Genomic DNA, 13,376 nt, shown 5'->3' with positions numbered 1-13,376 from the left:
GCGCCCGTAATTCCGGCTACTCGGAAGGTTGAGGCGGAAGGATCGCCGGAGCCCAGCAGGCAAGGCTGCGGTGGCCGGGAGCAGCCACTGCACTCCAGTCTGGGTGACAGAGTGAGACTCCAACTCAAAAAAAAAAAAAAAAAGGTTAAGTTTAGATAGCTTTTAAAAAGAAAATGGAGCCAGACACTATGGCTAACACCTGTAATCCCAGCACTTTGGGAGGCAGAGGTGAGAAGATTGCCTGAGCCCAGAAGTTCGAGACCAGCCTAGACAACTTGACAAGACCTCATCTCTACAATAAGTCAAAAAATTAGCTAGAAATAGTGGCACATGCCTGTAGTTCCAGTCTCCTAGAAGGCCAAGGTGGAAGGATCACCTGAGCCCAGCAGGTTGAGGCTGTGGTGGCCGTGAGTGTGCCGCTGCATTCCAGCCTGGGTGATAGAGTGAGACTCCAACTCTAAATAAGTAAGTAAGTAAGTAAGTAAAAGTAAGTAAGTAAAGTAAGTAAAATAAGTAAGTAAGACTGCTCTGTGAAAATTCAGGTGGCAAATGACTTGGGCCTCTAACACTTGTTTTGTGCAGCCCTGGATTCTAGAAAATGGTTTCAAAATAGAATTGGGCTTGATGAGTTGAAGTAGAAGGTAGAAAAAAATATGTGTGTATCGCTTCCCAGGGCACTCCAGGTGGTGAATCTCTGATGACCGAGGATACAAAATACTTCTGTTGTAATGATGCTTCATGGTGGAATCAATAAGAATTTAGCTTAAAATAAATCAGTGCTGGGCATGGTGGCTCATGCCTGTAATCTCAGCACTTTGGGAGGTGGAGGTAAGAGGATTGCCTGAGCCCAGGGGTTTGAGACTAGTCTGGGTAACTTGGTGAGACCTCGTCTCTACAACAAATCAAAAAATTAGCCAGGTATGGTGGCAAGTGCCTGTAGTTCCAGCTACTTGGACGGCTGAGGCGGAAGGATCGCCTGAGCCCAGCAAGTCGAGGCTGCAGTGGCTGGGAGCGTGCCACTCTACTCCAGCCTAGGTGACAGAGTGAGACTTGTGCTTAAAAAAAAAAAAATCAGCAAATGTATCTGAAGACCGTCTGTGAGCTGTGTCATTCAACCAACCTAGTATGAGCAAAGTGTATGCTGTGTGTGGATCTTGTGTGTGTGTGCGTGTACTATAATAAAGGCAAAATAATTTACCTTAGTTTTTCAGGCTGGATGTTGAATTTCACACTTAAAAATTTGTTTTGCTCTAAATGAAAAGGTAGTCTTAAACACTAATTAATGTTTGTACTTTTGAGGGCTTCTAAGTACAAAATATCATTCATGGAGGTAGGTCTGCCTGGTCCATTTCCCTCGTTACCGTGCCTTCCCTGGCACCAAGCCACATCTCCACCATTGAAGTCACCCAAAGTGCTCTCTAGGAGGGAGGCTCTGTCAGAGGGCATTTTTCTTTTCTTTTTTCTTTTTTTTTTTGAGTTGGAGTTGCCCAGACTGGAATGCAGTGGCATGCTCATGGGCCACCGCAGCCTCGAACTGCTGGGCTCAGGTGATCCTTCTGCCTAATCCTTTCAAGTAGCTGGAACTACAGGCACGTGTCAGCATGCCTGGCTAATTTTTTAATTTACTGAAGAGATGATGTCTTACCAAGTTGCCCAGTCTGGTCTCAAATCAGTGGGCTCAGGCAGTCCTCTCGCCTCAGCCTCCCAAAGTGCTGGTATTATGGGTGTGAGCCACCCCACCCAGCCAGAGGTTATTTTTCTTTTTAATCTCAAATCAATCAAGTATGCAAGGTGGGGTATCTTGGTACTCAAGATAATTCCCTAAGATTCACCATTTTGAAAAATGCCACATGTGCACTCTTGCAGCACTCTACAAAGCAAGAGTGTTGTTTGGTTTGTTTTTGACTTTTGTAAGAAGTCGTCCTGGGTTGGGCTATCCTCTAGCTGGTGATGCGGCCTCATAGTGGACTGTGTCCCTTGGCCTCTCCAGCTCTGCAGGATGGCTGCTCTGGCCCCTTCTGTACTCGTGGGTGAGTCAGGGCATCTCTGAGGACAGATGTCAAGCCGCTGAGCCATGTCAGATAGGTAACAGGCCCTTTTGCTGGAAAATTTAAAATGTCTGGTTCCAACTGAAATGTGCTGTAGTGTTCCGAACTGCATTGGTATCAATGCTTTAATAGTCTTATGTCTAGCGTCTGTCGAGTTTCACTAGTTCCGAAGATAGGCATTGTTGACGTTGTGAGCCAGGAACCACTTTGCTTGTGTAAAAGTGAGTCACCCCTCCCCGAGTTATCCCTCCCCGTCTTCCTGAGGAGTAGGTTCCAGAATTACTTCTGTTCCAGAAAGGCCAGGTCGCCTGGAAGTCAGACTCCTTTTCAGTTGGTTTAAAAGAATCTTCCTTTCTGCATCACAGGATGTAGAGTTACCAAATAGTTCATCCTGGAAGCTATTCTAGGTGAAGAAAGTTAATTCACCCACTTTTATCTTTCCTGAGTTTAATGTCTCATGGTTTTCTTAGTCTGAGGGACATGTCTGTTGCAGTTATTTAAAACTGGTATTATGGATGAGTGTTACCAATGAATTAGTTCACATTTAGATAGTATTTTTAAGAGACTGTATAAGAGTGCTTTATATGAGGGGGACCCCAAAAACACAGAATTATCTTTTGGAGAGTAGCCCCTTGCAGTACAGTCTTCCCCTGCTAGGTGAGTGTTCTAGAAACCCATCAGCATCCTTGTACCAGCTAGTGTGAGAGGCTGTGTTTGACTTCAGTGAATTTTTTTTTGAGATTCTTTCAATGCATTTATTTGCCCATTTCATGATGGGTGATTTACAAGTGCTCCTGTCCACACCACGCTGAGTATTCAGCAGTTTTTGACCAAAAACAGTATGACCATTGTGCCCTACCCTCCCTATTCACCTGATTTCTCTCTGAGAGATTTTTGTTTCCCTGGATGAAAAAAGTCCTCAAAGGGAAGCGTTTGCCAGTGTGGAAGAGGTGAAACAAAAAATGGCAGAAGCACTAAAAAGCATAAAATGGACAAGTTCAAAAACTGTTCTGAGCAGTGGGAAAAGCATTTTAATAGGTGTATCTCATTAAACAGAGAATACTTTGAAGGTAACTAAAGTTTAAACATGTAACAATAAATATACAGTTTTTTATAAGAAAAATTCCAGGTTTTTTGGGGGTCTCCCTTATAAATGGTTGCATGAATGCTTTTTATTAAAACCTTGTGAATTAATTGCTGTTAAAGCTGAGGAAATCTGACGTCATCTTGTCTTTCCATGCTCATGATGGTTAACATGTGAATGACACCGTGTCAGTCATTCTGAAGGTAGCTATAGATTCTGTTTAGTGGTTGACTAGACAACAACCCCATGTGATGGTGGAGAGGGAGGGCCTGACCTTGGAATCCAGAGTAGTGTCCAAGTGCAGGCTCTGGGTGACCTTCAGCTTCTGTATTGTATTTTGTCGTATTGTGTTTTATTTTATTTATTTATTTATTTATTTTGAGTTGGAGTCTCACTCCATTGCCCAGGCTGGAGGGCAGTGGCATACTCATGGCCACCCCAGCATCAACCTGCTGGGCTCCGGCAATCCTTCCACCTCAGCCTTCCAAGTAGCCGGAACTATAGGTATGTGCTACCATGCTCGGCTAATTTTTGATTTTTTGTAGAGACAGTCTCACCAAGTTGCCTACCTCCCAAAGTGCTGGGATTACAGGCTGAGCCACTGAGCCTGGTTAGCTTCCCCATTTTTAAACTAATGAGAATATTTTCATCTTTAAGAGTTGTGAGGACCAAATGAAGAATAAAAGATTTTTTTTTTTTTGAGTCAGAGTCTCACTCTGTCACCTAGGCTGGAGTGTAGTGGCATGCTCACAGCCACTGCAGCCTCAAACCTGCTGGCCTCAGGTGATCCTTTCATCTCAGCCTTCCAAGTAGCTGGAAGCACATGTGTGTGCCACCACACCCAGCTAAATTTTTGTGGAGAGAAGGTCTCACCATGTTGCTCAGGCTGGTCTCAAACCCATGAGCTCAGGCAATCTTCTTGCCTCTACCTCCCAAAGTACTGGCATGACAGGTGTGAGCCACCGCACCCAGCTAAAAATGAAAGATTTTGTGAGTTGGGGTCTCACTCTGTCGCCTAGGCTGGAGTGCAGTGACACGATGGTGGCTCATTACCACCTCACACTCCTGGTATCAAGTGATCCTCCCACCTCAGCCCCACAAGTAGCTAGAACTACAGGCAACACCATCATGCCCAGCTAGTTTTTAAGTTCTTTGTAGAGATGGGGGGGTCTTTCCATGCTCATGATTGTTAACATATGAATGACACAGTGTCAGTCATTCTGAAGGTAAATGTAGATTCTATTTTATTGTATTCTATTCCTATGTTGCCCGGGCTGATCTCAAACTCCTGGCCTCAAGTGATCATCCTGCCTCAGCCTTTCAGAGCACCTGGGATTACAGCTGTGAGCCACTGTGTCTGGCCCAATTTTGTAAAACTTTGATTGGCAATAAAATGTAATGAATTATGATCAATGACCACGCTTTTCTGGGATACATATTGTGTCCATCTGCAGACCTTTGGTTGGGTATTGTGTTGTCTTGTTATTGTCCTCTATGCAGAAAGGATGTATAAACTAGTAATTCATAGAGGCTGAATGGGTGATGGGCCTGCACTGTCTCCTGGGGATCATTTGTCCTGCCTGCTTACAGATGCCAGTGTGTGCCTCTCTCTGCAGTCCCCTGCTGTGGAGAGCAGCTCACTGCAAGAGACCACATATTTTCTGTGATTGGTGGGTGTTGGGACATGGCATCTTCTTTCTGCTCAGCTTTAATTTGTTGTTATTGGGCCAGCTGTCACTGCAGACATGGATGGCAACCAACGACCTTACCTTAGGGGATTGGGGCAATTGCCCATGTTGGAGCAAGTTTTACTGTTCCACTTTGTAGAAGAGGTGGCATGGCCTCCACATGTGGGCATCCTGTGCCAAGAGAAAGTGTCTTTCTTATGAATGGGTTTCACCCCTTTTACCTGGAGCCTCTTCTCGTCCTCACAGGAAGCATGAGTGGGATAAGCACGGCACGTGTGCTGCCCAGGTAGATGCCCTCAACTCCCAGAAGAAGTACTTCAGCAGATGCCTGGATCTGTACAAGGAGCTGGACCTCAACAGGTGGGTGTACCCTTCCTGGCAGGTTCCTGGGCTGTGGCTGCAAGGTGTTCTGCTCACTCATGCGTGACGTGGATTGAGGGGGTAAGTGTAGATGAGCCTGATGTGGATCCAGGGGCGAGTGTAAACGAGCCTGATGCGGATCGAGGGGAGTGCGCATAGATGAGCCTGATGCAGATCCAGGGGCGAGTGTAGATGAGCCGGACACAGATCAAGGGGAGTGAGTGTAGGTGAGCCTGATGTGGATCCAGGGGAGCTCATGTAGACAAGCCAGACACAGATCGAGGGGAGTGAGTGTAGATGAGCCTGACGTGGATCCAGGAGAATGCATGTTGATGAGCCCGGCGTGGACCTAGGGGAGTGGGTATAGATGAGCCTGATGTGGATCAAGGGGGACGAGTATAGGCAAGCCCGGTGCAGATCAAGGGGAGTGAGTGTAGCCCACATGCCTGCTCTGGTGGCCCTTGAACATGTGCTCTATGGCTAGCGGGGTCACTCCTGAGGAGAGCTCGAGGCCTCCCAGCCCTTCAGGTCCTTCCAGGGATGACCACGCAATGCGGACACAGAGGCATCTCTTGGGACCCACCTGCCATCAGGGAGTCGCCCAAAGGAGGCAAAGACTCTGACAAGGGCCTGCCGCTTTCAGGGATGAATTCTGACCAAGCACCTTGCATTAGCACAATCACTTCCCTGAAAAGGCTGAACACCAGGGCGTCCTTGGATCTTGGCTGCAGAGCTGGTGAGACAAGCAGGAAAGAGGTGGCAGGCCGGGTCCTTTAAGCCCCAGACATGCCCCAGATCCAAGCCCAGGTGAACTTGCCCTTGCCTGTCCTGCCTTGGAACCTCTGCTCGAGACAGGGAATATGCGGTCACTTAGGCTAGTAGACTTGTGAAACCAAGTGCCCCACTGAGGTCACTAAGAGCCTGGGCAAACCTCTGTCCCCATCTGGATGGTCCTGCTGTGCCTGTGTTGGGGCTTAGGAACCATCCTCGTAGGAGGGCATCATAAACCGGTGAACTGGTCTCAAAACGCAACAGGAGACTACAGCCTCCTCTGTGATTTGTCCAGCTTGACTGAAAGCGATTCTCCTTCACATCAGATTAACACCAGGTGCCTTTGCTAATCAGCAGCATTTAAGCCATGTGAATCAGATCTGCTTAAAGGATGTATACAGTGCGGTTGGCTTCTAGTCGTGTGTTCCACCCCCTTGACACACAACAGCCTCTTGCTGAGATGGCCTCTGACATCGTCCCGCTCGGTGCAGTCTCACAGCTGGCCTGCAGGGGGTGGGTCACAGGCGCTAGTACAGGAGGGGCCGAGCACCTTTGGGAGACCGGATTACCCTCAAAATGTGGGTGTGCGCCCTGTGAAGATGTCTTGAACATCACCAGGTCCCAGAGCTCAGAGCTTTAAGTGCCTTTTATCCTGTCTCTGACACTAACCAGTTGTACAGTTCGGTTATCTAACCTCTTTAGGACTTGCTTCCATGCTGTCATAAATAGGTGAAGTTTCTTCTAGGTCTTAGAGTCTGCGTTACTGAGGGCCTGCACTAAATTACATACACAATGATGTGTTCCCGAACCTGTATGCTTTGCTTTATGTAATTTTGTTGCTGTTTGAGTTGGAGGCTCACTGTCGCCCAGTGGCATGCTCACGGTCACTGCAGCCTCAAATTGCTGGACTTAGCCTTCTAAGTAGCTGGAACTTTAGGCATGTGCCACCATGCCCAGCTAATTTTTTTATTTATTATAGAGATGAGGTCTTGTCAAGTTGCTTGGGCTAGTTTCGAACCCCTGGGCTCAGGCAATGCTGTCTCCTCCCAAAGTGCTGGGATGACAGGTATGAGCACTGTATAATTTGATCTGTGTAACTAACTGTAGGTTTTTCGTAGAGGGAGCATTATTTTCTTGCAGTAAGAGCAATGCCCTAGGAAACATTTCCTCACCCCGAATGTGTAGATAGTAAATACTTTGAGTGTCCCTCTAGCCAAGAGAGTGTCTGTAGTGGCTTCTGGTATGCAGGTGACGTGCAGTTTAAGAGAAACTGTCATCACTGAAAGACTGACAGATCAAGACTGACTTAGGGGAAGACAGGACAGATGCCCTCTCTTTCCAAATGTGGACCCCACAGCTTTGACTTCACCACAGACATCAGTCGTGCGAGCTCAGGCTAGCTCTACCACCAGGCTGACTTAATCGAACAGAAAAAGGAGAGGACAGCAAATCCCCTACATACGAACCTTGAAGTTGTGAACATTCAAAGACACAAACATGTATTCGCATGTCCAATCTCCTAAGTTAGTTGACGTGTCAGGCATCCTCTACAAGTGGATGTACTTCTGCATTTTACTATGCAGTACTGTATAGAGCACAGTAGTACAGTGTCTTTATTTTAAGCCCAGGATGTCTGGAAGCAAGTGTTAAGAGCAGCAGTGAAATAGCTGGTGCTGTATAGCTGATTGTACTTGTTGGGTACCTAGGCTGACTTTGTTGAACTTATGAATACGCTCTTGGAATGGAACTGGTTCATATGTAGGGTACTTATTGTAAGTGAATACTGCTGGAGGTTTATATCAATTATCCAAATAATTCACCTCTTTGTCCAACAAGCACTTACTAAGTAGTTCCTAGCTACACTTTCTGGAATTCAGTAGTTTTGCAGCTGTGTTTGCCTGGGGTTTGCTGGTTCCACCAAATCGCATGCTGGAATTTGACCCCTGGTGTGGCAGCGTTGGGAGGTATGGCCCAGTAGAAGGTGCTTGGGTTCCAGGGAAGGGTCCCTCATGAATGGATTAATGCCCTCCCTTGGTGTGAGGGATCTGTCACCCTGTGAGTTCCCAAGGGAGCCGGTTTTTTCCTTTCTTGTCATGTAATCTCTACATATGTGGGCTCCTTCACCTTCCGCTGTGGGTGGAGGCAGCACACAGCCCCCACTAGAAGCCATACAGATGCTGGCACATGCTTCTGGCAAAGCCTGCAGAACTGTGTGCCAAACAAGGCTTTATCCTTTCTTTTTTTTTTTTTTAAGTCAGAGTCTCACTCTGTTGTCCAAGCTGAAGTGCAGTGGCATGCTCATGGCCATCGCACAACCTGCTGGGCTCAGGTGATCCTTTTGCTTCAGCCTTCCGAGTAGCTGGAACTACAGGCATGCACCACCATGCCTGGCTAATTTTTTTCTTTCTTTTGATTTATTATAGAGATGAGGTCTTGCCAAATCGCCCAGGCTGGTCTTGAACCTGTGGCCTCAGGCAATCCTCTCTCTTCCACCTGACAAAGTGCTGGGATAACAGGTGTGAGCCACCATACCCAGCCAGCCTCTATCCTTTACACATTCCAGCCATGGGCATTCCTTGCAGCAACACTGAGAGGACTGAGACATATAACACACATAGGCAAAACTATAAACCCGGGCTCACTGGAGCATCAGCAGGCCCCACATGGCCTAGCCACCGCCGTGGGTGGGAGCAAGTCCTTCTCCCTCATTCAGCCCGTGTCCATGGAGGGCTGCTTTTGTGGAAAACCATAAAGAACAATTATCGAAAAGTTATATTCGTTTTTGGTTTCTCCAAGGAAAATTTAAAGCTCTAAGCACTCATAAAATTAACATTAAGCCAACATTTAAAAGAACCCCTCATTCTTCTTTATAAACCATTATTGCAAATTACTTTTTTCTCATAGGTCGGCCTGTCAAATTGTCATCAAGTATAATAATTTTTTATTCACTTTATTATATGAAGGCAGAAAATCTGAAAAAATGACAAAATATCTTGAAGCAGAGTTCTCAGAGTGCTCATAGCGCTCAGAGAATTGAAGTTTTGAAATGTTAACACCCAGAGAGCCTGCCTGAGTCTTTGCTCCACTTAGTGGTTAAATCTACAGTAATTCACAAAACCTTGATGGAGCTTACAGAGTTTTTTGGGGGAATGATTAAGAATTTGTACAATGTACCTCCACAAATTAATAAGGTCATTATATGGCACTGTGATGGATTCTCTGTCGCAATGTTTTAGGAAAGGACTCAAAGCTAGGGGTATTTAACATGCAGTCATACATCGCTTAATGACAGGAATATGGAATGTGTCATGGGATTCTGTCATTGTGTGGACATTGTAGAGTGAACTTACACAAGTCCTGATGGTGCTACCACTGCACACCCAGGCTATACTGTGTCAATCTATTGCTCCTGGGCTATAAGACTGCCCTGCATGTTACTGTGCTGAATACTGCAGGCGATTGTAAAACAATGGTAAGTATTTGTACATCTAAGTATAGAAAAGGTACAATAGAAATAAGGTATTAGAAGCTTATGGGAACCCCCCCCCAATCATCTTTCCAGTCCTTCCTTGTCCAAAGGGCATGATTCAGCACATGACTGTGTTTGAAGATTTGACCAAATGGGACATGGTGGTTCCCATCTGTAATCCCTTTGGGAGGCTGAGGCAAGAGGATCACTTTAGGGCAGAAATTTGAGCCCAGCCTGGGCAACATATTCTTTAGCAAAAAAAATTTAAATTTAGCCAGGCGTGGTAGTGTGTGCCTTTAGTCTCAGCTTCCTGGGAGGCCAAGGTGGGAGGACAGCCTGAGCCCAGAAGTCAAGGCTGTTGTGAGCTGTGATTGTGCCACTACACTTTAACACTTTAGCCTGGGAGACAGAGTGAGACCTCAACTATAAAAATTTAAAAATTCTAGGATAGGCTAGAATCCAAATTCACCGTTGACTGTCTTCTTTTTTTTTTGAGTTGGAGTCTCACTCTGTCGCCCAGACTGGAGTGCAGTGGCCGTTCCTGGCCACCGTAGCCTCGACCTGCTGGACTCCAGCAATCCTTCCACCTCAGCCTTCCAAGTAGCTGGAACTACAGGCGTGCGCTACCACGCCCGGCTAATTTTTTTTATTTATTTATTGTAGAGATGAGGTTTCACCAAGTTGCCCAGGTGGGTCTTGAACCCACGGGCTCAGGCAATCCACTCACCTCAGCCTCCCAAGGCGTGGGATTACAGGCTGAGCCACTGAACCCAGCTTGACTGTCTTTTGCACTAGGTGTGGCCAGTGGGTGGTACTGTGTGTGCCGGCTCCACTTGGTAGTGGCATTGGTGGTGCCCTTTTGAGGACTCAGCATCTTCCCCTTTCTGTTTTTAGGGTGAGGAAGTGCAGACAAGTGCAGACAAGTGGACAGGAGCCTGTGGGTGGGAAAGGGCAGGGTCTGTGAGCCGCTGATCTGCCGTCCTTGTGAATGGATCTACCGCCTAAATTGATAGGAAAAGAGCACATTCCTTTGAGGGCACCTTAGTCTTCACTGTGATATATGATGTTGGAGAAGAACAAGAAAAGAGAATGAACTTTCATGTTCAACTCACTTTTGTTTTTTTAATTTTAGTAAGCTCCTGAAGTTGGGGATAAAACCGTCCATCAATTACTACCACGTAAGTCTGGCTTCTGCTTCTTATCTCCCATAGGTCTCTGGGGACATCCAGCAGGGCCACTTCAACCTGTGAGCCCCTAATGGGCTGGGAAGTGACCCAGAGCAAGTCCCTCTTGCCTAACTTCATGCCTTAAGTCCATGTTATTCAGGTTGTGTTTTCCTGTGTGTATTCAGTATAAACTGAAGGCGAAGTAGGTAGCAAGTGATTCTGAAGCACAGTGAGGTTTCACTCTCACATCTTTGCTGAGTCCTGTCCCCACCAGCCAGGGGAACACCAGGAAGGGCAGGACACTGCCACTGTCACTGTGTCAGTGTCACACATGGGTAGATCAGAACTGCCAGATTTTTATGTCAAGGTTTTGTTTCTAATACACTTCTATTGAATATCAGATTGAAGACTTCAGAGATGCCCTTGCCAGAGTGTACGGAGTGATACCCAAGATCCAGTGCCTTCCACCAAGACAGGTTGGGCACGTTGTGTGTTGTTGTTCTTTCTCTCTTCACTGTGGGGTTACCAGGGGCAGAGTCATGTTTGTGCATTTGTATCTGTGGGTGTGTGTTACATGTGGGTGGGTCAGGCGTCTTTGTGCATGTGTCCATGTATGTGCATCTGTATGTGGGCCTGTGCATGTGTGTGCTGTGTGTCTTTGTGAATGTGTGCATGTGTGTGTGTGTGTGTGCGCACACGTGGGCCTGTGCATCTCTGTGCATGTGCAAGCATGTGTGTGCGTGTGTGCACATGGACTTGTGTGTTTTTGTGCATATATGCATGCACGTGTGTATGTGTGTGCTGTGTGTGTATGTGGGCTTGTGCATGCATGCTTGTGTGCATGTGTGGGTGCATGTGCATCTCTGTGTGTGTGCATATAGGTTTGTGTGCATGTGTGTGTGCATGTGCATCTGTGTGTATGCTATGTGTGTGGGCCTGTGAATTTGTGTGTGTGTGCATGTGTGCTTGTGTGTGCATGTGTGTGCGTGTGCATGCACGTGCTGTGTGTATAGGCATGGTTCTTGGACACCATGCTAGGATAGGGCTTGTCTTCTTGCTTATCCCTGAGGGGAATATTCAAAGTTAGAAAATGTCTAAGTGTCTATGTTGCTCATGTTAATAATTTTCATTGCTGGCATCTGTCCACTTATTGATGGAATTGCAGTTTCCTTTGCAATTCCAAAGAGTTATACTCCTTTATCACTGGACCACTGTTCACCTCTTCACCTACAAAACCGTTTCTCCCCTTGGGCCTCCATGAGTGTGCTGTGTGTGCAGGCATGTTGGCATGTATCTTTGTAGATATGTCAATTGCTCATTAATTTTCTCTAAGATAGAAGCAGCATCCTCTCACCGGGGTGGCCAGGCTGAACTTGATGGTGATCGGGAGGCCCAAGCCCCAGGCTGAGCACCACTGCCTGTCAGAGTCACCCGTGCTGCTTGTGCGACTCAGCCATGCCAGCCTTCTGTGGAGTGAGGGGGTCTGTTCCAGGGTCTGGAGTCCTAGCTTTTGCTAGCCTCAAGACAGGTCTGACACCTCGTGATCATAAGACCTTGATGGTAAACCAAGACCACATTCTAAAGCGTCTTCCCCTTTCTGTTTTTAGGGTGAGGAAGTGCAGACAATCGGTCAGATAGAACTGTGTCTCACCAAGGATCATCAGCAGCTGCGCAACTGCACAGAGCCCGAGGAGCCACCAGCCCTGGGGCAGGAAGTGTGGCCGGTAGATGTGGCTGCTGAAGGCCTGAGGGTCTGTGAAGATGGCCCCGTCTTTTACCCTCCACCTAAAAGGACCAAGCACTGATGCCCACATTTTGGAAATATTATGTTTTTAAACACAAGAGAAATTCACAAACCATTGCTAAAAAACGACTCCCCAGTGAAGAGTTCCGTCTGTGCTCTCCTGAGCAGCCAGCCTTCCTGTCTGTTTCCCTCTTTCCCTCTGGTGCCTGAATCAATTGCTGTGGAATGAATGTGGGCTACACTGGGAGAAAAGAGCTCTCCCACACCTGAGTGGCTGCTTTGTGGCTGTGACAAAGTGTACAGGTGTTCCTTTCTTCTGTTAAGCTGTTCAGCATCTTTAGACTGCTAGGTAGGAAACTTGAAGTCTGGGCACTCAGTACAGAGTCAGGGACTCTCTCACTTGTGTTTCCTCCCAGGGCCCCTTGGAGTCTGGGCTCATGGTTCCGAGTTAGGTATTTTCTGCCCGGGTGTTCCTCCAGTGCCCGTTGCCTCCTCAGTATGGGTTATCTTCAAGATAACGAACTCTGTGGGCAAGCAGGAGCCCAGGCCATGCCTGGCGGCTGGGGAGCGTCTCTAGCTCAGGAGTGGAGGCTGTTTTATGGTCCCCACACCAGCATGTCCCTTGTTGGTGGCCTGATGTGGGCACAGGTGTGTCCTTGGAGGGAACTTGTGCCCTGAGCAGGGGCTATCAGATGACTTCCTGCTCCTGCCTGGGGAGATTTGGGTGTCCACCGAGCAGCCAGCCGGCTGTCCCTGTCCCATCAATATCTGCTAATCTGGGCTTCTCTTGCCTGCACACCCTAAAACTTGGAAGTCATTTATGTCTGGCTCACTTCTTTTTTCAGAAGGTGGCTGGATCCGCGCACTGATGAGTATTTGGAAATTCAGAAGTAGCCCCAAGTGAAATGAGCATCCTTAGAGAGAATGTTCTGGAACCGCAATGTGCCCTTGCCTTCTGATATGCGGTCATGGGCTGCTCGCAGCCGGGGGATCACCAACCAGCCGGGCCTGCAGGGACAGGGCTTGTACAGTAGGTGCCTCTAGAG

The 13,376-nt window shown here is 47.4% G+C and overlaps 1 protein-coding gene across 1 annotated transcript in view; it reads left to right on the top strand.

Annotated features, from left to right (window-relative positions):
• RNASET2 (ribonuclease T2) overlaps nucleotides 1–12,448 on the top strand; it is a 26,621-nt gene extending 14,173 nt beyond the window's left edge. The window contains exons 7-10 of the mRNA XM_008068861.2: nucleotides 5,067–5,180; nucleotides 10,553–10,598; nucleotides 10,988–11,062; nucleotides 12,194–12,448. Of these exons, the coding sequence (XP_008067052.2) occupies nucleotides 5,067–5,180; nucleotides 10,553–10,598; nucleotides 10,988–11,062; nucleotides 12,194–12,391 (433 nt within the window). The 3' untranslated portion in view covers nucleotides 12,392–12,448. The remainder of the gene's footprint in view (nucleotides 1–5,066; nucleotides 5,181–10,552; nucleotides 10,599–10,987; nucleotides 11,063–12,193) is intronic.
• The last annotated feature ends 928 nt before the right edge of the window (nucleotides 12,449–13,376 follow it).

Source organism: Carlito syrichta, unplaced genomic scaffold (assembly GCF_000164805.1).
Source record: "Carlito syrichta isolate Samal-C Ts95f unplaced genomic scaffold, Tarsius_syrichta-2.0.1 Scaffold311607, whole genome shotgun sequence".
Classification (NCBI taxonomy): domain Eukaryota; kingdom Metazoa; phylum Chordata; class Mammalia; order Primates; family Tarsiidae; genus Carlito; species Carlito syrichta.
This window is presented reverse-complemented; position numbering and strand designations above follow the sequence as displayed.